At 37.2% G+C, this 23,648-nt stretch overlaps 2 protein-coding genes across 5 annotated transcripts; one reads left to right on the top strand and one right to left on the bottom strand.

Annotated features, from left to right (window-relative positions):
- Window positions 1-552: 552 nt before the first annotated feature.
- On the bottom strand, window positions 553-9,100 carry pms2 (PMS1 homolog 2, mismatch repair system component). Of its 2 annotated transcripts, XM_047817540.1 has the most exons (16): window positions 8,884-9,100; window positions 8,387-8,526; window positions 7,473-7,541; window positions 6,926-7,012; window positions 6,737-6,839; window positions 6,112-6,295; window positions 5,842-6,009; window positions 4,726-4,823; window positions 4,183-4,282; window positions 3,607-3,691; window positions 3,343-3,495; window positions 2,425-3,250; window positions 2,172-2,339; window positions 1,989-2,089; window positions 1,723-1,892; window positions 553-948 (listed from the first exon to the last, which is right to left on the bottom strand). In XM_047817540.1, the coding sequence occupies exons 1-16, from the start codon at window positions 8,895-8,897 to the stop codon at window positions 805-807; spliced, it is 2,610 nt and encodes an 869-aa protein (XP_047673496.1). In that variant the 5' UTR covers window positions 8,898-9,100; the 3' UTR covers window positions 553-804. The 2 variants fall into 2 exon arrangements, with proteins under 2 accessions (XP_047673496.1, XP_026993460.2); XM_027137659.2 differs by lacking the exon at window positions 7,473-7,541 and having other exon boundaries at window positions 8,884-9,099.
- A 233-nt stretch (window positions 9,101-9,333) lies between these two features.
- Window positions 9,334-23,450, top strand: eif2ak1 (eukaryotic translation initiation factor 2-alpha kinase 1). 3 transcript variants are annotated; one of them, XM_047817542.1, is made up of 16 exons: window positions 11,602-11,755; window positions 12,365-12,532; window positions 12,663-12,709; window positions 13,972-14,108; window positions 14,192-14,235; window positions 14,348-14,441; window positions 14,525-14,605; window positions 14,704-14,800; window positions 15,747-15,807; window positions 15,902-16,238; window positions 16,345-16,450; window positions 16,588-16,694; window positions 20,434-20,563; window positions 20,679-20,758; window positions 20,895-21,128; window positions 22,396-23,450. In XM_047817542.1, the coding sequence occupies exons 4-16, from the start codon at window positions 13,995-13,997 to the stop codon at window positions 22,501-22,503; spliced, it is 1,593 nt and encodes a 530-aa protein (XP_047673498.1). In that variant the 5' UTR covers window positions 11,602-11,755; window positions 12,365-12,532; window positions 12,663-12,709; window positions 13,972-13,994; the 3' UTR covers window positions 22,504-23,450. The 3 variants fall into 3 exon arrangements, with proteins under 3 accessions (XP_026993366.2, XP_047673498.1, XP_047673497.1); XM_027137565.2 differs by lacking the exons at window positions 11,602-11,755; window positions 12,663-12,709 and adding an exon at window positions 9,334-9,942; XM_047817541.1 differs by lacking the exon at window positions 12,663-12,709.
- Window positions 23,451-23,648: the final 198 nt, after the last annotated feature.

Genomic DNA, 23,648 nt, shown 5'->3' with positions numbered 1-23,648 from the left:
GTTTCCCCTACAGGATACTAATGTTACCCCTACAGAATACTAATGTTTCCCCTACAGTATACTGATGTTACCCCTACAGTATACTAATGTTACCCCTACAGAATACCAATGTTACCCCTACAGGATACCAATGTTACCCCTACAGGATACTGATTTATTGGCTGCCGTTTTCTTTTGCACTGACAGTAAAAGATAAAACCTAGTAATGAATGGGTCTGTAAACTTAATGACTGACCTTTCTTTGTCATTAAAGGTAAACTAGGTAAACTTCCTGTCATAGACGTCATATAACAAAGGTACGATTCGATATAATAAAGAAAATATGTAAATGTGTGCGCTGTGTACGAGAAAGGAATAGAGAACAAAAATATATATTCACATAAAAAATTTTTTTTATGTTTTCAAGTGTAAAATCTGTAAGAACTTAGATTAGGTATAAATTAGGTTCAATGAAAATTTCATGAATTCCAAAAACACGAATGCATGAGTTATTACTGTAATCATGTTTGGACAGAGGGTCAAATGGGGAAAACGTCAGAAGCATTGATCATCTCTGTTAACATTTCTTTATTAATACACTGAAATGAAATTCACACGTAAATGTGAACATAAAAACAAATAGTTGAACGATAAAATAAACTTAAATGAAAAGAATACGCAACACAATACAATAACAAAGATTAAAACGACAATGAAATATGTATATGTTTCAGTCTGTACAAGAAACCATATATACAAATGTGTTCCATCTTGAAAGAAAAACAGCTGCTTCTGAATACAGCAGTTAAAATGCATCATCATGCATCAGTCCTGAGAAATAACATCAAGATTCAGCAGGTGCCTGATGGTCGGCCGGCCATGAGGGCAGTTCCAAGGCTGCTCAATTTCCCCCATGTGGACCACAAGCTTCTTCATTTCACTGGAATTCAGTGCAGTACCAATCATTACCTGTAACCACAAAAAGCAATATGACTGTGTTTAAAAAGAAATGTAGAGGATGCTTTGTAAATGGGCAAGTCATGGCATAATGGTTAGAGAGTCTGACTCGTAATCCTAAGGTTGTGGGTTTGAGTCTCGGGCCGGCCATGACTGAGGTACCATTGAGCAAGGCACCAAACCCCCCAACTGCTCCCCGGGCGTCGCAGCATAAATGGCTGCCCACTGCTCCGAGTGTGTGTTCACGGTTTGTGTGTGTTCACTGCTGTGTGTGTGCACTTTGGATGGGTCAAATGCAGAGAACGAATTCTGAGTATGGATCACCGTACTTAGCCGTATGTCACGTCACTTATAAGTTTTGTTAACCTTTTAAGAAATATAGTCTAGCGAAAACATTTTCATGCACTTATGTTATGACAGTTATGTATAATTAGTTATTCTGAGTATCAACCCCCTTTAGATGAGTTTTTAACATTTGTATATTCATAATAAGCTGTCAAATTTGCATGGCATTAATTAATTTATTAATAATTTAATAATTAATAATTTAAATGCCCTCGTTAAATCAAGCACAAATAAAAGCATCTGTAGTCTCATTTAGACTTGTATTTCCTTTTACAAGCATCCTTTAACTCTGTGTCTGATATTGGTACACACTAACCAAGCAGCAACAAGTATGTGAGTTTCAGGGACCATTGTTGGTCTTCAAGAAGTCTACAAAGTGGTCCATGCAATGTATGTGTAATGTGTGTTAGTATTAGAATGCAAACACGAAGCTATACGCACTGATTTGCGGCATGCTCTCGACGCAAACATCTGCCTGACTCGAGAAGGTCGGCACATGACCCCAGGACTGTCACTAAGCATGAAGATGAGCTCCTCAATGTCACCAGGGCCAAAGGTCCAGTTCTTGCTTGTGGGTACAGATATTAGCTTCACTCTTTCCATGACTGGTGCTACAAAATATGAAATTACACTTAAAATAAACCTCTACGTACAAAGGTACATAGGAATACAGCGAGCTTACAAATATTAGGTGCTCTTGCATGTACCATTCTCATCAATGAGGAAGTCAAAGCCATTTTTCTTGAAGATTTCCAGATTTTCAATCAGAATTGATTCACTTACAGCAGGAAGGTGGAGATTCTGTGGGCTGAGATGAAAACAGAAAATGTTATTTCACCTCAAAATGCATATGAATTCCTTGTCAAATGTGCACCAAAGTCCAGACTTACATTATAAGTCTCTGTCCGTTTAAAACAGTATGTTGCTGTAGCATCTCAAAGTTGTACTTTTCGTCTGTGGCATGCTGGTCAATAATGAAAAGATCTGACTTTAACTTGGTAATGATAAAACCCAGGTTGAACTGACCAATGATCTCCATCTCCTTAAACATGTCCTTGCTAATAAGAAAAAAAGCAGACAAACCATATAAATGATTCAGGCAGTTCAGAAGAACCAGAGTTGAAGAATAAGTGATCTCTGTACCTTATTTCTTTCTTCAATTCATCCTCAGCACTCTGGTTTTCACCAGGGTTAATTTTTGCCCTGAAGCGTCTATATTTTAGCTCCTTATCATTCTGCTTTTGCTTCTGGGTCTTTAATCTCTCCATCCTTTTAACCAGCTCGGTCATTGAAAATGGCAAGGGCACTGTTTTTCTCTGCACACTGACCGGTTTGTCAAACAGTCCACAGGAAGCACCGCTCGCACTGGAGGATGGCAGTTGGAGCTGTTCAGATAAGTCATCATCCCACCTACATTTCTTTGCCTTGGGACTAGAAATCCTTTCAGTATTAATAACAGACATTGTCTCTTGCTTCGACGCTTCTAAACCGTTATGCACCTCATCCACAGACACACTGACACAAGACTGCATTTTTACGCTATGTTCTTCTAAAACAGAGTCTGGAGAGTCAAATTCAGAGCTGCCTCCACATAGTGTGTCTGGGGTTTGTGTGAAAGAGCTTTGCTCTGACAGACCTGAATCAGCCTCGATGTCTGACTTGTGTTCATGTTTGCTTAGGTCTGAAGCACAATCTGATGGTCTGCTGTAGTTAGTCATTTCTGAGCAATGGAAAAAAGACTGCATCTTTTTTTGCGTTGGACCGTTACACAGAGTTTTACTGTTAGACGTCTTTGTCGTGACACTAGTATCCTGATGTTTTGAAAATGCTGCCTTTAGTCCAGCTAAGTTAAATGATGTCTTTGGAGTCTGTGTCAAAGTCTTTGAATCATCTTCTGAAGTCAATCCAGTCAGTGAAGCTTTCTGAAGACCTTCTGAACTTTTGGCAGAATCACCACATCTGGAAAAACCTGACAAACAGGAACAGTGAAACAAATCATTATAATTTGTCAGCAGAATTTGTCTGATTGTACATGGAAATACTGTGAATGGACACACATACTGCCTGTGATTAGTGGTGTGTGATTGAGACTGATTTTATTGACTCCGGTCTCATACATGGCAATGAGAGAGCTCTTCATGGTAGCAAGCAACAGCTTCTCCTCCTGCAGAAATATCTGACGCTTATCTGGTGTAACGTTGACGTCAACACATTCTACATGGTGGAGAAAGGAAAGTGTTACATTTATTATGCTGTGTATACTGTATGTCATCTATCCATGTTTTTTTTTCCAGTAAGAGCTTTGGGTTTGTCCTTTTTTCTCACCTGAAGCAACAGAAATGTTTAGAGCAACAAATGGGTACTGATGACGGTTGAACATGTGATACACCTCGTTTATAAGCTTAGAAACCTGTAAGAACACATTGGATAGAGTAAATCTCTCTCTATATATAGTGTAAAAATGGTCGTGTCTATCAGAGTCATGGAATACATTACAAGCTCAAATTAGGAATTGTGACAAACTTTAAAAAAAAAGAAAAGAAGAAAAAAAAAACCTTAAACAATGGCTGAAATCAAACCAGCGGTGTACCCGTATGTAAATAATTTTCTCATTGGATGCCTGTTCATAGTGGCCTTTTAACTTCTATGTGACTGCTGTTTACTGTACTTAGTCTTTGTTGTTCTGTGTAATATGTCTATGCATGTTATGTTTGTAAGTAATTTGTATTTTGTGTTTTATGATACCTGCCTTATGACAACGGATAAAAATTTAGTTATTGTGCTAATTCCGGCATATTTACACTGATGCTCATTGCTGATTTGTTGATCAATGTGCACTGTCCTAATTCAAATAAAAAATTAAAAATAAAATAAAATATCAAGTAAAGGAATTGTCTGCACCTTAGATGGATCACAGGGCCTTTTGTTGATATAGAAGAACTGCCGGTCTGTTGCACTTCGTCCCACACCATGATCAGCTTGTGATACATAACCAGAGATCCTGGATTGCATGTAAGAAAAAAATGAGGAATCCTTTTGCCTCAGTTTGCACCTCACAGCTCACACAAGCAACAATCATCTACAACAAAAGATCAACTACAATCCAAACACATGGCACGTTTGGTTCACCAGAGTTTAATCATGCTGTCGTTTCAATAACACTATAGTTCATAGGAAGAAAAGATCATCTAGTTTCCATTACATTTCTAGTATTTGGAACATGCCCTTATCCAGAGAGACATACAACTGAGCAACTGAGGGTTAAGTGCCGTGCAAAGCAGTGGCAAGTTTGTGGCCTGGGATTTGAACTCACAACCTCCTGATCAGTAGTCCAACACCTTAACACCTTAGAGTTTGAGCCAAACAGAGTAAATATGCAAATGTGGAAGAACCTTTATAAAATTTACCTGAAAATCATATTAAGAAGACAGACATGAAACTCACTTGAAAAGGTCTTTAGGAAGTTGTTCCCCAGTTAATCCATAATCCTCTTTAACACTCTCATTGGGAGATATTTGCTGAAAAGGAAGTAGACTCTGGAGCTGTGAAGTAGAGTATTACATTAACATTTATGACAATTGGCAGGCACCCTTATCCAGAGAGACTTACACATTGTTATCTCATTTTATACAACCGAGCAAATGAGGGTTGTAAATAAGCAGCCTGAGCAGTGGCAGCCTGGTGGACCTGAGATTTGGGCTCACAACCTTCCAATTGGCAGTCCAACACCACAACCATTCAACTACCACATCCCCCACATTTAATCCACATAATCTGCATTTAGGATTACAAATAAGAATAACACGGTGTACATAATTACATATTTACAAATAAAAACAAAAATTACGTATAACACTCACGTATTTTCCTAACAAATTTTCTAAAAAATTTACCATCAACATACCATTTAATCCTTACATCCAGGACATGATAATAATGTTAAGGTAATCTTACTGTAACTTCAATTCTGTGATGTTAACCTCATTACAGCTGGTTTTCTTTCTGTGAGCATTTTCTTTCTTCTGCATGTTTGCCTCATATAATAGACTCCTTATTACTGCACTACAAGCAAAGCCAACACCATTCCACATGCAGCATATAATACTGATGAGTCACAATACTGCTGAGTTCAACAAAACCTATTTTACATTTCTACTGACACCGAGCTGATGCCTGGACTGGAATATACATTTGTTTATTTCTGAAGTTCAAGACAGACAAAAACTGTAGTCTCGAAGCAAAAAGCTCAGAGGTGAGGAATATGTCATAGCTTGAAGATGGAGTTCTTTCATCAACAGGACTGCCATTAATAAAATCATGACCTTTGCAAAGCACTGCTGTTTATAGAAATCTATAAATATGGGCATAGATTACCATTTAACTTATATTGTGAACATATTGTGAATTCTATTCTCACAGAAGCAACACTTTTACATAGTTATTTTGCTGTGCATTATGGGACACACATCTGATTACGGAAAGCTCCTGAAACAGTGAAACTGTGAGCTGGTTCATGAAATAGTTTACTGATTCCCGTAAAAAGCATTTTTTTTTTTTAACCTGTTTTGGGCCAAACAGTGCTCCAATGTTGTCTCTCATGCTCTGGCTCCCGCTGGTGCACACTAAAGTGTTACGCTTGCCTTGCCCGAGCTGATTAGTGCATGTGATTCGCACACCAGTAGAGATGATGCAGTATGACTGGAGGACATGGACCATCTTAGAAAACTCCTGTATGATAAAGCAGACCAATTGAGAAGAAGAAGAAAATAACACAGACATGTTTACCATGTCACAACAACAGCATCTGAACATTTCACACTGCATTAAAACCTTTTTGATATTGCGCTGAAACTCTTTGTGGCGAACTGGCAGGGTGGAGAAGAGCTGCTGAAGGCTGACCGTCGTCCCCTGCTGTCGGGGATGAGGAGCTCGCTGGACAAGACGGCCGTTGTGGTCAAAGACCAGCCGAGTTCCAACATGGCTGCATTCATGACAGGTAACCACGCTGAGGTCACTGAGGACAGTTATTACAGAAGACTGAACTGTACACAAAGAGCAGCTTTAAAATCATCACTACAACTATGTTTATTCTAACATGGGAGATGCTCAGTCCAGGTAAAGTGATTCTTATACCTAATAAACTGTGTGTGTGTGACAAATAAAGTCTGTTTCCATTTCAAGTGGGGCAGTGCTCATTATCAGACTAGAAAAATGAGAACTCAAAAACAATCTTACAAAATTTAAATGTAGGACTGCAAGCTTGTATAGGATGTTGATTTCATAAATTGGAGTAATGACCATCCAATACTGATTTGATACGGACATCTTCATGCTAATATCATTATTGGTTATCAGATCATTACATCATGACGAATATTGTTTCTACTGTAACAGTGTTGTGGTCTCTGTTACTCTGGCAGTGTGACACACAGACTCAGAAAATATAAGGACAAACCTGAGGGCACATAGTGAGCTCAGGGCTTCACCACGGAAGCCAAAAGTTTCAACATGAATTAAGTCAGAGAAATCTCTCAGTTTCGATGTATGGTGCTTTAAAGCTGTGGATACAAGGGGAGGGAAATGAGCACAACAAAGGAAACAAAGTCCTTTAAAAACCAAACTCTGTACTGTGAATGTAACTCACTCAGTCCTTCGAAATTTTCCTCCTCTACACCTCGTCCATTGTCAGAGACTTCCACCAATTCTGTCCCGTTCTCTTTGAGCCTGATGTCTGAAATCCAAGCAAAAACAGTTCAGAATAAGGTTACACTGTTTACATTAAAGCTTCGAGATTAACTTCAGATTCAACTTCATGGTCACCGCACGTGGTTACAAGGCAACGAAACACAGTTAGCACCTAACCAGAAGTACATTATAGACATATGCACAAATATAAATAATAAATAAATATTCACTTTCCTAATATATACAGTGGTACCTCGAGATACGAGTTTAATTCGTTCCAGAACCGAGCTCGTAAGTCAATCGGCTCGTATCTCAAACGAATTTCTCCCATTTAAAATAACTGAATTCGATTTAATCCGTTCCGGACCTATGAAAAAATCCCCAAACCATTGTAAATTATGAATAAAGATATGTTTTTAAATAACAAATAAACATGTATAATTAACAAATACATAACAAAATATGAAATAAAGAAATAAAAGAGTTATTTAGCATAATAGTCTTACCTTGGAGACAGACGAGTGCGGCTAACGAAGGTGAACGGCGAGGAGGAGGGAGGAAGGGATGCAGGCACTCTAGACACGTACGTAAACGGCGCTTTTTTAGAACTTAAAACTATTTTCGTAACTTTAAAACTAAAACTACACTTTCCTTATTTTTTCCTTATTTCCTTATTAAATGAAAGAAAAAACTTAAAACAATGCACTTAACTTTAAACTTAAACTATGCTTAACATTTACGTAAATTTAATCATCACTTGTTTTTGCCTTCTTGGCTGCACTTTTCTTTCTTTTGCGAGTGATGCTCTCGGATGATGCTCAACCCTGCGCGCCAACTAGCGGGACGCTCCGGAAATACGGCTTGTATCTCGTATCTTGAACGAAAATATGGCCCGAGCTCCGGCTCGTATCTCAAAAAACTCGTATGTTAGGCTGCTCGTATCTCGAGGTACCACTGTATATGAATATACAGAATATTTATGAACATGGAATATATATATATATATATATATATATATATATATATATATATATATATTTTTATATGTGTGTGTGTGTGTGTGTGTGTGTGTGTGTGTGTGTGTGTGTGTGAATATAGACGGCTTTATTTTTGTCACATATACATTACAGAGCAGTGAAATTCTTTCTTCGCATATCCCAACTTTGGAGGTTGGGGTCAGAGCTCAGGGTGAGCCATGATACAGTGTCCCTAAAGCAGTGAGGGTTAAGGGCTTTGCTCAAGTGCCCAACAGTGGCACCTTAGCCTTAACCGCCTTTGTGGGGTAAAAGCTGTTCCTCAGGGCTGAAGGCACCTAAACCTCTTCCCAGAGAGTAAGCGTGTAAACAGTTTATAGGCAGGGTGAGGCATGTCCTCGTCTACTCAGCATTCCTTATTAATACTCTTTAAACTCTGGACTCACCAACTTGTGTGGCACCCGCATCGATGCTGTTCTCTACCAGCTCTTTCACAGCTGTGGCCAAAGTCAACACCACCTGCCCAGAGCAGATCTGATGCACAGAGCGTTTATCAATGGCCCTGATGGCTCTGGCAGGATCCGAGCTGCAAATACAAACACGAATACATGTTAAGAGTCATAATAATAATAATAATAATAATAATAATAATAATAATAATAATAATAACCTTTATTTTCTGTAGCACCTTTAAAAGTACATCTCAAAGCGCTTTACAAAAGCAAATAGAGCAACAAAAATACACCACATAATATAAAGATAAAATTAAAACAACAAGAATAGATTATAAAATAAGCACAATGTAAAATTACAATTAGTCAATTATAAGATACCCTGACAACATATTTCTCGGTGCTGGTGCTTTTATACTTTCGCACGCGTGTCTTAAGAACATGGACCTGGATTAAATATGTAAACATGCTCAAAACACGAAAAAACTCACCTAGGGTCTGTCATCGTCCCCGAGGCAGCTACCGAACTACATGTTCTACACGCTGACTTTTACATGAAATGTTTTCACGTGAGCTGTTATTTATTCGTATCAAACACGCACCACTTTCTCCAACATCATTACAACAACTTCCCGCTAGATCTGTTAACTCTGCGCATGGGAATGGTTTCAGCCGGAAATCTCACAGATTCGTAGATTTATACTTCATTTGCAAACGAATCTATTCGAGGTGTATGACATGTAGATCGCCGCGAGGCTGCGTAACGACAATTTGTTTGCGTTTGAGAGCATCAAGTCGCCACACATTATGCGCAAAAGGTAGCACACGAATAAACTTAGCATCTTGCTAGCGGACAATGTCGAGCAGCGGTCATTGTATAATATGTTGTTTAAAATCATGTTGTTTTTTTTGCTTTCTCTGAAGACTTTAGAATGACATTATATTTTTAGTTTAGCCGTTTATTTTGATTTTATTTTGCTTTGTTTTGCATCTGTGACATGTTAATGTGAAAGGTTTCATCATACCACGAGTAGAGCGCAATTAGGGACTATGTGCAAATTCAAAACAGTTTGTCAAATGATTGGCTTACTACAAAACCTAATTGAACGGTTTGTAAACGATTGTATACATACACATTTAAAAAATACCCGTCATATTTTAAATATGTTTGTATAAGCTGCCAAAATAGGAATTATTAAAGGACTTTACGATTGTGACTTGATACCGTGCCGACCTTCTCCGATGATCCCTTAATTTCTACCATTGACTTTTATTTATTTTTACTTCAACTGACTTTAGTTCAGTTGTTGTTCGTGTTCGTGTTGAGTTTCAGTAAGTTAGTTGCTTCACTATGTTAAACCGTTTGATGAAATCATCCAGAGTGGACGACCTCGGTGATTTAAAACGCTTTATGAAGTGAAGACTTTGTGTCATGGCAGAAGAAGGTTCTAGCGTTAGAGCGAGTGACGGTTACAGGGTGCTGCTCCACACAGGCGACCATGCTGGAGGACTGTTCCAGCTTACAGATAACGAAAACGTCCAGTTTGACAGTGAGTCTCTTTTTCAAAGGTCACGTGACAAGTCTCCTTTACATTCCATTAATGTGGGTCTCACCATCCAGCACGACACATACACACCTAACGCTAAGCAATTCTAACATATGTATGTATGTATGTATGTATGTATGCCTTTTTTTTTTTTTAAATTGTCTGTTAAAGTGACTGCGTTACATCTGTTTCAATACACACTGTGTTGTCAGCCTCTTTCTAACCGTGAAAGAGACCACCACAGGATGTTGTAGTTAAGTGACACTGCTGCCATCAGATGCAGTGGAGCTGAGGTTTTAGAAACACTTTCATTCATTCATTCTGCCATCTTTAACTGCTCTGGTCACCGTGAGCAAGGTGTAGGAATCCCAGAGGTGGGTCACACATGATCCAAGCAAGTCTCAAGTCTTAACCATGAAGTCTCAAGACTCAAGTCATAGTTCAGATAAATCGAAGTCGTCAAGTCAAGGGTTCACCCCAAGCAAGTCAAGTCACAGTACTAAAATAAATAGAGGTTAAATTTTTTCCGATACATATTAATGTTTGCACACAAAAAATAAATGTGTATACATATATTATACATTTGCTATATATGAATCATATGCATATCTGTGCTACATTAATATCTGAAAATAAAATTAAATTGTGTTGTTTATGCAAAACGTTTAAAATCGTGTCTAAGATGTATAATCCAATCTGTCTAATTCAGTTTTGTTGAAAAAAAGTTTAGTCAGAAAATAAGGTTTGCTAAGACATTGGCACTAAACTTTGAACGATGGGGCCTCAGTGGATTTCGTCTGCTTTCTGTTGTATAAACGCTGCCCAGTTTCATCACCTTCGATTTGATTCATTGTACCTATCTATCTATCTATCTATCTATCTATCTATCTATCTATCTCTTTCTCTTGGATATAAAGGGGTTGGAAAAAAGTACAGGGAATCTCTTTGGATATTCTGTGTCATATTTGGATGTATGGCGGCAAAATAGATTCAACATCCAAAATGACACATGAATGAACATACATAATTGAAGCTTATAAAGTAAGCATTTGTAACTGATGAATAGAGCCTGATTCTGCATGACAAAGTAGTTTGAACCTGTAACTCCATCAAAAGAAAACAGAATGGAAAAAAGAATAAACCTCCTAGTGTTTGAGATTTGTAATGAGTACTGTGAGGGTGAAACTGTTAGCAAAGTGAAGCTATTTCTTGGACATGTACTTGAATAGAATTTAAAGAAATTCACTTTAATAAAACTTGAGTAAAGTACAAATCTTCCAAGATAATGCTTAATTACAGTATGATAATGTATAGTTATGAAACACAAACACTCAAGTATTTTTCAACCCCTGAGTTTAACAGACTTAGAGATGATTAGTGGATGAAATAGATAACATGACCTCAATAAAATCATGCAAACATATAGAAGCCTACAGAAATCTTCCATAACCTAATCCACAGCACTGAACTCTGAATTGTTTTTTTTTAGATTTGTCGTTGCATTTTTGATACTTTAGAGCACTAATTGATGTCTATAACTTTATAACGTGTATCACTTAAACAAGTGCCACATAGTATGAAACTCATAAAATACTTTTTGTATATATATTTCCTTATAACATTGTTGTTAAGTTGCATAGAGGTGGGGATTGACATGTTTCATGCTGATAAGCGTTGCCCGTCCCAGCCCTGCTCATAGCTGTGCAGTAGAGATGTAGCATCAGTTTGTAATAAATGAATATGAATGGAGCAGAAGCTAAAATGGATTCAGAGCAAGCAGACATTGCTGGTTTGATAGCTAAGTTTATCGCTGCAGGTAAGAAATGTGGCTTTAATCAGATCTGCTGTATTCCCTGACAGTGAATTTGTATTTCCTGAGTTCATTACTGAGCTGAGCTAATTACTGTGTCTGTGTCTACTTCACTTAGAAGTTTATGGTGCATATGCATGCCTTAAACAGTTATTTGCTGGTAGTGGAACTGGGTTTTGGATGGTATAATATTGATATTACTATGTAATATTATTATATATTACTATTATGTAGTATATAAATTAAATGCATCATTATTCACAGTGATCTGCAGTATTACATAAGGAGTTGAAAATTTTGTAAAGATTTGTAAAAAAAAAAAAAAAGAAGAAGAAGAAGAAAAAGAAATAAAGTATTCTTGAAGCAAATATCGACATATTCCAAATGAATGAATAATACTACTATATCGAATAAACATTCATTAAATAAAAGCATAATTAAATAATAACAATTAAATTGAATTGTTCCAAGTATTCTGACTTTGATAGGACATGTAAGTACTGTGATTATAGTGACTTGGCGCATAATATTTTTTTTGACATTGCTCACTCTGCACCATACATTGCCACATGCTTTCCCATCTAACTTTCATTTCTCCTTTTTGTATTTCCACAGCTTCAGACTCAGATAATAACTCTGAAGTGTTAATGGCAGGAGGACAGTATCACTCCATTCAGGAGTTTGCCTCTGGCATCCCTAACCACCTGCTGCTGGGGTCGCTGCTGGAACACTTGTGCTTTGTGTATGAGAGAGACCCTGCACAATCTCGCATGCTGTTTAAGGGTAAGATCAATGACAAAAACATAGGGTTATTGGGTTATTTACGTCAAAAATTCAGTATTAGTCAAGGTATATAGTGAGCTTTTGAAATATACATAGCTATCACTTCCCACAATGCACCATGCTCTTTCAGATAGTCTAGCACTGCTCAACTGATCCAACCATCTCTCACTGTACAAGGTAAATGTGCATCAAGACTCCTCTCTGTTTAATGAGTCACTGGCTTCAAATCATGAGTAGACACCTACCTCTTACTGAAATACTTAAACTAGCACTTATTTTATGTATTATTTATTTATTTATTTATTTATTTATATTTAAAAGAATTTTAGACAGATGGTATTTTTTTCTGTGACCTAGTGAACCATTACCAAAGTATTAATTGCTAGAGACTTCAGAGAATTTTTGTACTTCACTCTGGAATCTTTCATATGCCATAAATGTAAATGTGTGTAAAAATGGTTATTGTAGTTAATTAGTAAAACCTCTCATCAAAACAACATGAGAACAGTACAACTTTAATTTAAATCTTTACCAGGGGTCTCAATATTTCTGTAACTGTCTCTATCATCTAATAGCTTTCAGTGTATGTATTATGCTGTACAATATTCATTAAATAATACTGTGGTCTCACTGAATAGTTTATCTGTCTTCTTTAAGACCTTACAAACCATATATTACACCATGTGCACAATTAAAAATTGCAGTATTTGGTGCACATAATCTAGGCCTTTTAAATTTTTATATTTTTAAGTAACAGCTATTTTTTCATTAATGAATAAATGTGGTCTTTGCCTTTTACTTACAGGATGCATGTGCCACCATAATTACAGTTTTTATGACTTTTTCTTTTGTGATAAAAGTCTAATATATTAGTAGCAAAATTCTGAGAGTGGTGACTCGTAAATCTAAAACAAATTGGTCCAACACAGCTTTCTTCAAGTACTTAACCATACAATTGTAGATATGAATTTTTGTGAAATAGAATAATAGCTCTATGCTGAAGGACATGATACTGTTTTAGTTCACTTGTAATGACTGTAATGAAATTCTGTGTCCTCCTTTCATTGCATCTGATCCTATTGGCTACATGGGAGTCTTTTGAAGCCACTTCATGTTTCTAGTTCCTAGTTTAAAATGAAATATTACATAAATATTACACAAATAGGGAAAACCCCCCTTCAAAAAACAGCAGCTCATCACTGTTCCCTAATGTGGACAAACTAGCAAAGAATTTCTTCTTTTTCCTAACCTTCTTTTTCTTCTTCTTCTTCTTCTTCTTCTACTCATTATTATTATTACTATTATTATTATTACATTAATTAATTAAATACTTATGAAAACTATTTTTCTCAATGGCTCTACTGTTTCCATCTTCCTTGAATGTTGTTACATCCCTTTTTTAGCTTGTCTGTTAGATTGTTTTTTTGTGCCGGTTGCAGTTATTGGTCAGCGACTAGCAGCAATGAACCTCCTTTCTCCGTTGGCCATCAGCGACGAGTTCAGTACAGTGAGACTGCAGCACAGCCGGGCCTTTGCTGAGCTCCTGCATGCAGCCAGCTCATCCCTGTTTCCTCAGGTAAACACAGTACCCCCAAAAAACCTCAATTGATGATATATTTTAAAGCACAGATGAGGCAAATGGGCTTTTTTTTGTGACAGAATCAAAGGTACCTCAATGTTGATGGTCAAAACCCGGTGCTAAGGTGAGGACAACACAAACAGCAGACAGTTACACAGTGCTTTTTTTGGTGTTTTTATGTTATAAATACACATACTGTATATCAAGTAGATCTTTTAGTAGCCTTTATATTTCAGAACAAAAAGTGGTCTTTTCCAAACCTCTCGCTACCTCACTGAATTTGAAGAAATGTCACCTTTGGGCAGAGGATCATATGGAAAAGTCTTTAAGGTATGTCAATCTAGGACAAATATTGTAGCTTGGCTTTTAAACGGCGTTTTACATTTTAGTGACATCCTCAATGCCTTTGACAGGTGAAAAACAAGTTGGATGGACAGGATTACGCTGTAAAAAAGATTCTGATCAAGAATGTGACAAGAAATGATTGCATGAAGGTAGAGCCATGCCCTGATTATTTCATTCATATGCCATGTATACCAAAGACTAAATGAAATGCAATATGTCAAAAATTGTATGAAATGATTTGTTGTAGGTCTTACGGGAGGTTAAAGTTCTGTCCAGTCTTCAGCATCCGAACATTGTTGGCTATCACACTGCGTGGATGGAGCATGTGCAGCCTGCTGTGAAGAGTAAATCACTTATATTAAGTATATATTTAACTCACTTGTATGAACACTTGCAACTTTTCCTTACACCGCACCTTACCTCTAGAATAGTTTTATACAAGATACTGTGAGTGAGTATTCCTGTTTCCTCCAGCAGTTTGGCATCTGTAGTGTGTTGATGTGTGTGTGATTTGTGTTGCCAATTCATCCAAATTTTGGAGTCCCTTAAGATCTCCTGGGGTACCAGGTTAAGAGAAATTAAACACCTTACTAATAAAGTTATCTCATGAGCAAGTGTTTGTTTATACTGGGCATCTGCGCAGCTGTGGTTGGGCTGTGGGTATAAACCTGTATTCTGTAACTCAGTGCTCTAAGTAATCACAGCCATGTCAATACTCAGTATAACAGTATAACTGCATGTCTTTGAGTGCTGTGCTGCTTTTATACCATGGTAAAAAAAAAAAAGAAGTGACATCTCAGACACAATACGGCCAAATGTTGTCCTGAAGAAGCAAAAGTCACCGACAGTCGGATAGATAGTCGGATCATTCATGGCTTTCTAGGTAACATGGATTTCACATTCTTCTTAATGGTGCTTCCTCTACACTTGGTGTCACTTTGACACCCTTATCCAGAGCGGATAACATTTATCTAATTTATACAGCTGAGCAATTGAGGGTTAAGGGCCTTGTTCAGGGGCCCGGAAGTGGCAGCTTGATGGACCTGGTATTTTGAACTCATGACCTTCCGATTAGTAATCCAACACCTTAACCACTGTGCTACCACATCCCTTATTATGATGACACTAGCTGTACTGTAGTAATGGTTTCAGTGTAGGAAGTGGAATTTTATGTGGTTTAAAACAATCAGGCAGCATGATACACACAGTGAAAAGGCTCAGGGAAATGAAAGGAAATATAGGCATGCTGCTAACTGTTATAGTATAATTACTTGTATCCTTTTTTTCTAGATTGTACACCTACCATTCTGTCTGCCATACCAGCTTTAGAAACACCGTCACAAACAGAAAGGTAAGATCACTCGCACTGTTTACTGACACAGAGCAGATGAACATGCCTACTGCAGATTCATCACAGTCTCTGAGCCAACGAGTCTCTTTTGCAGACTGGATGAAGAGAGCAACGGTAGCACCAATGGATCATCCATTGTTTTTGAAAACTCAAGCTCGAAGTGCTCGAAGGACAGAAAAGGACAATCTACGAACATGCAAATTAAAAGCTCAAATAATTTTCTAACATCTGCAATGGCAAACGAGCAGAGGAGTCAGGTTCTGTCCACAAACATGCCCAAACCACTTAACTTTGTCCCATGTGTGTTCTTGGGAGAGCCGCGCTCTGTCAGCAAGACCTGCCCTGCACTTCGTTGGGAAAGTTCCACACTGTCAGAGGAGTCATATGTTGATATGAGCAGTCAGCAGTGGGCTGACAAACATCCAAATGAGGCATGTGGCATATTGTTAATCATTTTCCAAAAAATATTAGCAACAAAAAATATTCTTCTGCTTCATTCACAAAATACATTAGTTTGACATAATATCCATTCTACAGGTTCAGTTCCACTTAATGCTTTACATCCAAATGCAGCTGTGTGAGCGTTCATTGAAAGAGTGGATTCAGGAAAGGAACTCTGAGACAGACCTCACAAAGTCAGCAGGTACAGTACTGTACAGTATATAACGGATTATTAACTGGCATAGGTTATTTGCATTGTATTATTAGTTATGGTCATTTCTTTGCACATTTGAATCTGCGAATATAATCGCAAGCTAGTTACATTTTCTTTATTTGCAGGTTCCTTTAATTCGTTTGACTCTCAACAAGCATCTCATATCTTAAAGCAAATACTTGAAGGGGTGGAGTATATTCATTCCCGTGGAATTATGCACAGAGACCTAAAGGTAAGTTTGTACAAATTTACTTTAGATTTTCACACAGTCCTTCAAAAGATAAAATCAGAAATATTCAGTAATAAAACTGACTGCTGTGGGATAAGGATCTACTTCAGATAATGGTGGTTGACAATAAAAACGAATGATTCCACCGATTTGTTATTCTCACTATCACAGAATGACATTTGTATAAAAGGTTTTTCAAACCTTTATATAAAAAGTTATTTTGTGCATTAGTCTATAAATCTGTCTGTCTGGAGAGCTGAGAAAGACATACAGAACACACAGAGGGGTTATTTAGGCTCAGATGTTTGTTCACAAAGATTGCTTTGTTACAAAACTGAAAGATTTTTAAATTTCATTATATGTTGTAGAAGAATCCTCTTGTATGATATTTGCTAAAGAACCTTTTAATGTGGGTTGTGCTACATGTTTTTTTTTAACTCAGAAAAGATACAGCATTCGAAAACCAAACTATTATGTCTGGTCATTAAAAGACTCAATAATCATATCATATGGCCCTCCTTGTTTATTATGTAAGGAAACTCCCATTGTGCCAAAACTTGTAGAGGTGTAGAGCATTTTCTTTATCTGCTTGCATGATTACTTTTTTGCCCAGTTGTGTGAGGTGCCGATAAATTGTGCTCATTAATGAGTAAGTAAAGCACTTTTATCAGTGGAACTTTCATTTTATAGTAGCTTTTCCATGTTTGAGAGAAAGTGCAAAAAAAGCTCAGTGATGATCATTAAGTGCCAGATTCCAGGAAAGACTTGAGAATTTGCATCAAGAAACTAGACAATATGTCTGACTAATGTCAGTATTATTTTTGGCAAATACAGCACCTATATTTTCTCTTGCATCTCAATAAATACAACCTGTCTCTCAGTCAGTCTATCAGTGTAGTCGCCAGTCAAACAATTGTGCCCTACAAAGAGCTCATTGAAGTGTACAGGACACATTTGATTCATCTTGATATTGAGTTTTATTTGGTTGGTTCATGACATAAAAACATTACTAATATACAGAACACCTGCCTGATCTTCATGGTGCTTATCCACTACTAACACCTCATTCTTATCTATGTGTCATAGCTAAATGGTTCATCATACTGTATTTTCAACTTCTTATATTTTTTTGTTTGCTTTTTGTGTTTTTGTGAATTGAACAGATGGACGAAGCAACCTGACTTGTACAATGCATTTGTTTGAATTTTACTCCAAGAGCACATAACTACATTTACCCGTAGTCAAGGGCAGCACTATACATGCATGTAGAATTGTGAGTATGTGAGGTGGAAAAGAGGAATAATTAGGGATGCACCGATACCACTTTTTCTCTTCCGATCTGATTCCGATACCAGAGTTTGCCAGTATCGGCCAATACCGATCCGATATCTGTGTTCTTTTCTATCTTTAAAACTAAAGAATATGTATATAACTCACTTAGTTATTAAGATTTATTTGTTTCTGGCAAAGAAATACAAAAATGCCCATTACTGGATGAAAAATGAAAACACAAGAAACCTTAAAAAAAGTATTAATGCAGTAGCAAACAGTACTTTTAACAGTTAGCGGTATAATAATCTAAACCATAATTCATTCATTCATTTTCTACCGCTTATCCGAACTACTCGGGTCACGGGGAGCCTGTGCCTATCTCAGGCGTCATCGGGCATCAAGGCAGGATACACCCTGGACGGAGTGCCAACCCATCGCAGGGCACACACACACTCTCATTCACTCACGCAATCACACACTAAGGACAGTTTTCCAGAGATGCCAATCAACTTACCATGCATGGCTTTGAACCGGGGGAGGAAACCGGAGGAAACCCCCGAGACACGGGGAGAACATGCAAACTCCACACACACAGGGCGGAGGCGGGAATCGAACCCCCAACACTGGAGGTGTGAGGCAAACGTGCTAACCACTAAGCCACCTAAGCACCTAGTTCCCCCACCTAAACCATAATTATTAAATTAAATTATTTTCTGAAGAAAAGACAATCTTTTAAAGTGTATCTTAAATTAGAACTCTTGAAACACAATGCAAAATGTATTAAACAGTAAACCTTGCATTCATCAAAAAAAGTGCAATGCAACAACCAACATAACAACCATGTCTAAGTATACAGACGTCACCAATGACATAAACCTGTTTCAGGATTCACTTGATAAACATTGTCAGTTTTTTTTAGGAATATTAGACTAGTAGTCGGTTTCGGTTCGATGTTTTCCACAATGGAGAGGGGCTGATCATCGAGAACAATTAATTCCAATAGCTTTTCTGTTATTTTTACAGCTTTTGCGCTCTGTTGTGCCATTGGTTTTTGCCTCTGAAAAGCATCCGTCAGGGTCATCTGCTTTGACGCATCATCCATTTTCCGCTTAACTTGCGCGAACTCCATGTGTTCTTTTGAATGATGCTTCTGAAGATGCTTGATTAAATTTGTCGTATTGTAATTTGAAATACTACATCCACCTCTCGAAACTTTGGCTTTACAGACATTACAATTTGCAGTGCTACTCTCTGCTTAATCAAGCATAAAATACTTCCAAATGAGCGATGTTTAACACGCTGAGGCAAATGGAAAGGGTGCCTGCTAAACTTGCCTGTGTGTTGCAGGCGGTTGTGCAACATATTTCCTATAAAATTGATTATAATTATTTTCATTAATACAATTTAATATAAAAGTGCATAGGCATCGGAACCATTATATGTGGGTGGTACAGGAACCACCCACTTTTTAAGACCAATAATATTGGACCTACCCACTTTTACCGTCCCTATTCTACCCTATGCCTTTTATTTACTACTTTTCAGAGGGCCGCCAGTCGAATCCATTCTGCTTGAGGAATGCCCTAATAAATTAATCTCCATTCCATGTTTTACCTACAGCATTGACCACGCTCCTGCTTCCTGAAATCCATGGGTGTCGGAACCATTATATGTGGATAGGACAGGACACGCCCACTTTTTATTTGCTTCTGACACCCATGTATAATTGTATTTTTCTTATAAGTTATATAAAGTCTATCTTATAAAGTCTATGATGTTTGCTGTTCATTAATCAACTACCACGGTATCGGATTTGGATCGGTCACCCACCACCGATATCCGATCCACTTAAAATGCTTGGATCAGTGTCAATACAGATCCAAAATATCGGATTGGTGCATCCCTAGGAATACTGCAGTTATCCAGTCAGCTGTCGTGTGGCAGCAGTACAATACACAAAGTCCTTCAAATACAGGCCAAGGGCTTCAGTTAATGTTCACGTAAGAATTGGAAAAAAAAATATTTGCCATTGATGTTGACTGTGTCATGGTTGTTAGTGCCGGACAGACTGGTTTGAGTATTAGAGAAACTGCTGGCTCTTTTTATGGACAACAGTCTGTAGAGTTGACATAGAAAGGTATGAAAATTAAAAAACAAAAAAAATCAAGTGCTGCAGTTCTATGGATAAACTCCTCATTGGCAAGCGAGTTCGGTGAAGAATGAAAGAACGTTTTCAAACTGACAGGAAGGCATGGTAACAGGGCATGGAACCAGGACGGACTGCAAGAGAGATCTCTTAAAATTTCATATTTCCGTCAGCCAATATGTCCTGGAAGAGAACTTTCTTAACTTTTTTATTTATTCTTGTAGGAACATTTTTGCATCTATTTGAAAGTGTAATGATGTCACAGTGCTAGAACAGCAAATGAATTCCTTAAAATGTTTATTATTTTTGTACTTCTGTTTACAGCCAAGGAATATTTTCCTGCAAGGGCATGAGTTCCATGTAAAAATAGGTGACTTTGGATTGGCTTGTACGGATATTGTGGTGAATGAAAACGAACAGCTACCTTCAAGTTCTCATATAAATGAAAACACCGGTAAGATTTGAATTTCTGTTTCATTTGTTTTGTTTTGTTTTTATTTTTATTGGCTTGTTGTCTTTTTGTCAGCACCTGTATTGTAGTCTGAGTTTATATTCTTGTTGTTTTTCAGAGTCCTCTCACACTACAGGAGTGGGCACATTTGTTTATGCTTCTCCAGAACAACTGCAGTGTTCTCATTATGACTCAAAGGTAATAAATACTACTCAGTTTTTTGTACATATTGTATTATATGGAATGGATCACTGACCTGCCAGGTAGTAGACACCAGATTCTGCTGTTTTCTCTGAACTTGGAGTCTTAAAGAATCTTTGCTCTTTGTTCACAGTCAGATATGTACAGTGTCGGGGTGATTGCCGTCGAGTTGTTCCAGCCCTTTGGGACAGAGATGGAACGTGTGCAAACACTTGGAGGTCTGAGAAAGGGGAATTTTCCAGTTGACCTATATAAGAACTGGCCGGTCCTATCTGAGCAAATTAATCTGCTGACCAACCTGGACCCCACACTGCGCCCAAGTGCATCCCAACTACTGCAAAGTGGTCTGTTTAACAACAGAGACATGGTATGTGTACATGTAAGGGCTTAATATTCAATCTGACGGTTCAAACCATCAACCAAAATGGTTTATTATGTTTTGCTTCACTGAAAACAAATTGCCACAATAAAGGACAAGGTAACAGTTAAGTATGAGAATTTTTTAGTGGCTGCAGTCTGAATGGTTAGAGAATATGACTGATTCCAGATAGGAAATTTAAATGTATGAACAAAAAGAAGCTGTGTAAGAGTATATTCTTACCTACAGTATGTGTGTCATTATTTACTAGCTCATCTTTAATTATTACTATAGCTTATCTTAATTTATGGATTTGTTTGATTGATTTCTTTCAAGTCATTAATATTGTAATATCCTTCCTAGGCTACTATTCCTCTGTCTAGCATATTCATTTTAAAAGAGTATTCTCATTTCAAATAGAACATTAACCTTTTTTCTACTAAATAAGTATTTGCCAGATGGCAAATGATGTAAAATGCACTTAATGTGATGCCGCTAGCTTTAGTAGCATTCAGAGAAATTTTTTTGTAAATGCTGAAAATTTTACCACGCAGTTTGGGTTAATTTAAAAGACATTTATAAGATGTCAACCAAAATGTCATCAGTGATCTTGAAACTTTCCCCTCATTCACTGTCAGTTCCTTTTAGCCCTGCCCATCTGTCACTATGTACGCAAAGCTATAAGGGTTGAGTGCATGAAGTGTCCAACATTCCACAGTTTTTTGGTTGAATAGGCACATTTTTAAGAGAAATCTTCATTATGAGCATGCTACAAATACTATTTATAATATGGCAGAGAATAGTGAATACGTATTTGATTATGGATGCATCTCCAGGTTCACAAAGGTTTTCAATAAATTGTTGCATGCAAATGAATTAAATAATCAATTTAAACCTGATGGTGTAATCTGTTTATAAAACTAAGAAATGCTGTCAAATTTAAAAAGACAATTAATTGAGGATGTTGAATCTGTGTTTGCCTAAATTTACACATACAGCATGTTTCTCCTAGAAAATGAAATGTTTTCTACAAACTACATTTTCATGATTACCAAATTTCTGTTGTAAATGCTCCTGCGAATGATTTACAACAAAACTCAACTGCATCCATTTTGACGAATGACGGCCAGTGTGTTTTATTCAGATGTGCAGTGATGATGGAAACTGTCCTTCAGTGACAGGTTGTGAATGACTGTGCAAAGTCCTAATGCATTGAGAATTAGGATAAAATTATAACAATTATAATAATAACTTGCACGTGTGCTCCAATTTCCAGGTAATCCATAATTTACAACAGAGGATTTCTGAGCAAGAAGAGGAAATAATTCAACTCAGAAGACAGATTAGTGAGCTGCAAACTTCACCAGAGAGGTCATCACTATAATAACTACTGACTATCCAGTAGTTCTGTGACTTTGGCATATTACGTGTATCGTTTACCTTTATTTATTTTTGGGAATGTCCCAGTTTCCCAACATTAGTCAACTTGTCAACATTTATGAAGACAGAATGTACGAAGTGTATTTCTGGGAACAATTTTTCTTCTGTTTTTAAAAACATTTAAAAAATGTTATATTTCAGTGATGGATGGATATTTTTGGTTTGCGCATTGGGGAAATAGGTATTGTGCAATGTTAATCTTCCTGAGCTCTTGGCCAGTGTGACCATAATCTTTACTTGTAAACAAGGTAAAGATGTGGCTTGTGCTTTACAGATGCCTCTGTGGTCATTCAATCTAACAGCAGGCTAGAGAAATGTCTTTGGCTAAAGATTAAAATACAGCTCTCTATACAGCTTCCATTCTTTGTTGCATGGATACCACAAAATGTTGGAAACATTCCTTTGGGATTCTGGTCCATGTTGAAAAGATTTCGCACATTTCCTGTTCTGCCACATCCACAGGCGTTCTACTGGATTCAGATCTGGCCACTGAAGAACAATGAACTCATTGTCATGGTCATGAAAACCGGTTTGAGATTATTTTACTTTGTGACATGGTGCATTATATGGATTGATATATATATATATATAAAGATCGACATTCATAAACACAGTTTTCTGTTCTTGGATGACAGAAGTGGTACCCAGTGTGCTCTTCTGCTGTTGTAGCACATCCACATCAAGATTTTATGTATTGTGCATTCTAAGATGTTTTTCTTCTCACCACAAATTTGTAGAAGGTCCTAACTGTATCTGTCAGTTGTTTGAAGTCCATTTATTACTAGGTATAAAGTTTGGTCTTACAGATACACCTTTGGTCACACCTTTGAATTAAGTTCCAGAAGACTGCTATGCTACATGAACATCTTCAATAAACACTTTTCCCCTAAACTTGGTCCAGCTTACTTTTCTTTTACTTGTACATATTAGAAGCAGTCTAGTATGTTGATGAGCCACCCAATGACCATGCAGCCAAATTCAAGGAAAATCTAACAATATGGAGACACACATAAGAAGAGAACTCACCAAAAACACTAGTACAAGAAGAAGTGAACAGAAGAATATGGGATATTCTACAACCTCAAAGAT

The sequence above is a fragment of the Tachysurus fulvidraco genome, chromosome 8 (assembly GCF_022655615.1).
Source record: "Tachysurus fulvidraco isolate hzauxx_2018 chromosome 8, HZAU_PFXX_2.0, whole genome shotgun sequence".
NCBI lineage: Eukaryota > Metazoa > Chordata > Actinopteri > Siluriformes > Bagridae > Tachysurus > Tachysurus fulvidraco.
This window is presented reverse-complemented; position numbering and strand designations above follow the sequence as displayed.

What these genes read in the sequence shown, in the direction of transcription:
- pms2 (XM_047817540.1), bottom strand. An exon ending in TTCAGCGCAATATCAAAAAG is followed by an intron (nt 6,010 to 6,111) that starts GTTTTAATGCAG and finishes TTTATCATACAG; the next exon opens with GAGTTTTCTAAGATGGTCCA. An exon ending in CTTCCTAAAGACCTTTTCAA is followed by an intron (nt 4,283 to 4,725) that starts GTGAGTTTCATG and finishes CATGCAATCCAG; the next exon opens with GATCTCTGGTTATGTATCAC.
- eif2ak1 (XM_027137565.2), top strand. Translation starts at nt 9,825, where the DNA reads ATGGCAGAAGAAGGTTCTAGCGTTAGAGCGAGTGACGGTTACAGGGTG. An exon ending in ACACCGTCACAAACAGAAAG is followed by an intron (nt 15,808 to 15,901) that starts GTAAGATCACTC and finishes TCTCTTTTGCAG; the next exon opens with ACTGGATGAAGAGAGCAACG. An exon ending in TTATGCACAGAGACCTAAAG is followed by an intron (nt 16,695 to 20,433) that starts GTAAGTTTGTAC and finishes TTCTGTTTACAG; the next exon opens with CCAAGGAATATTTTCCTGCA.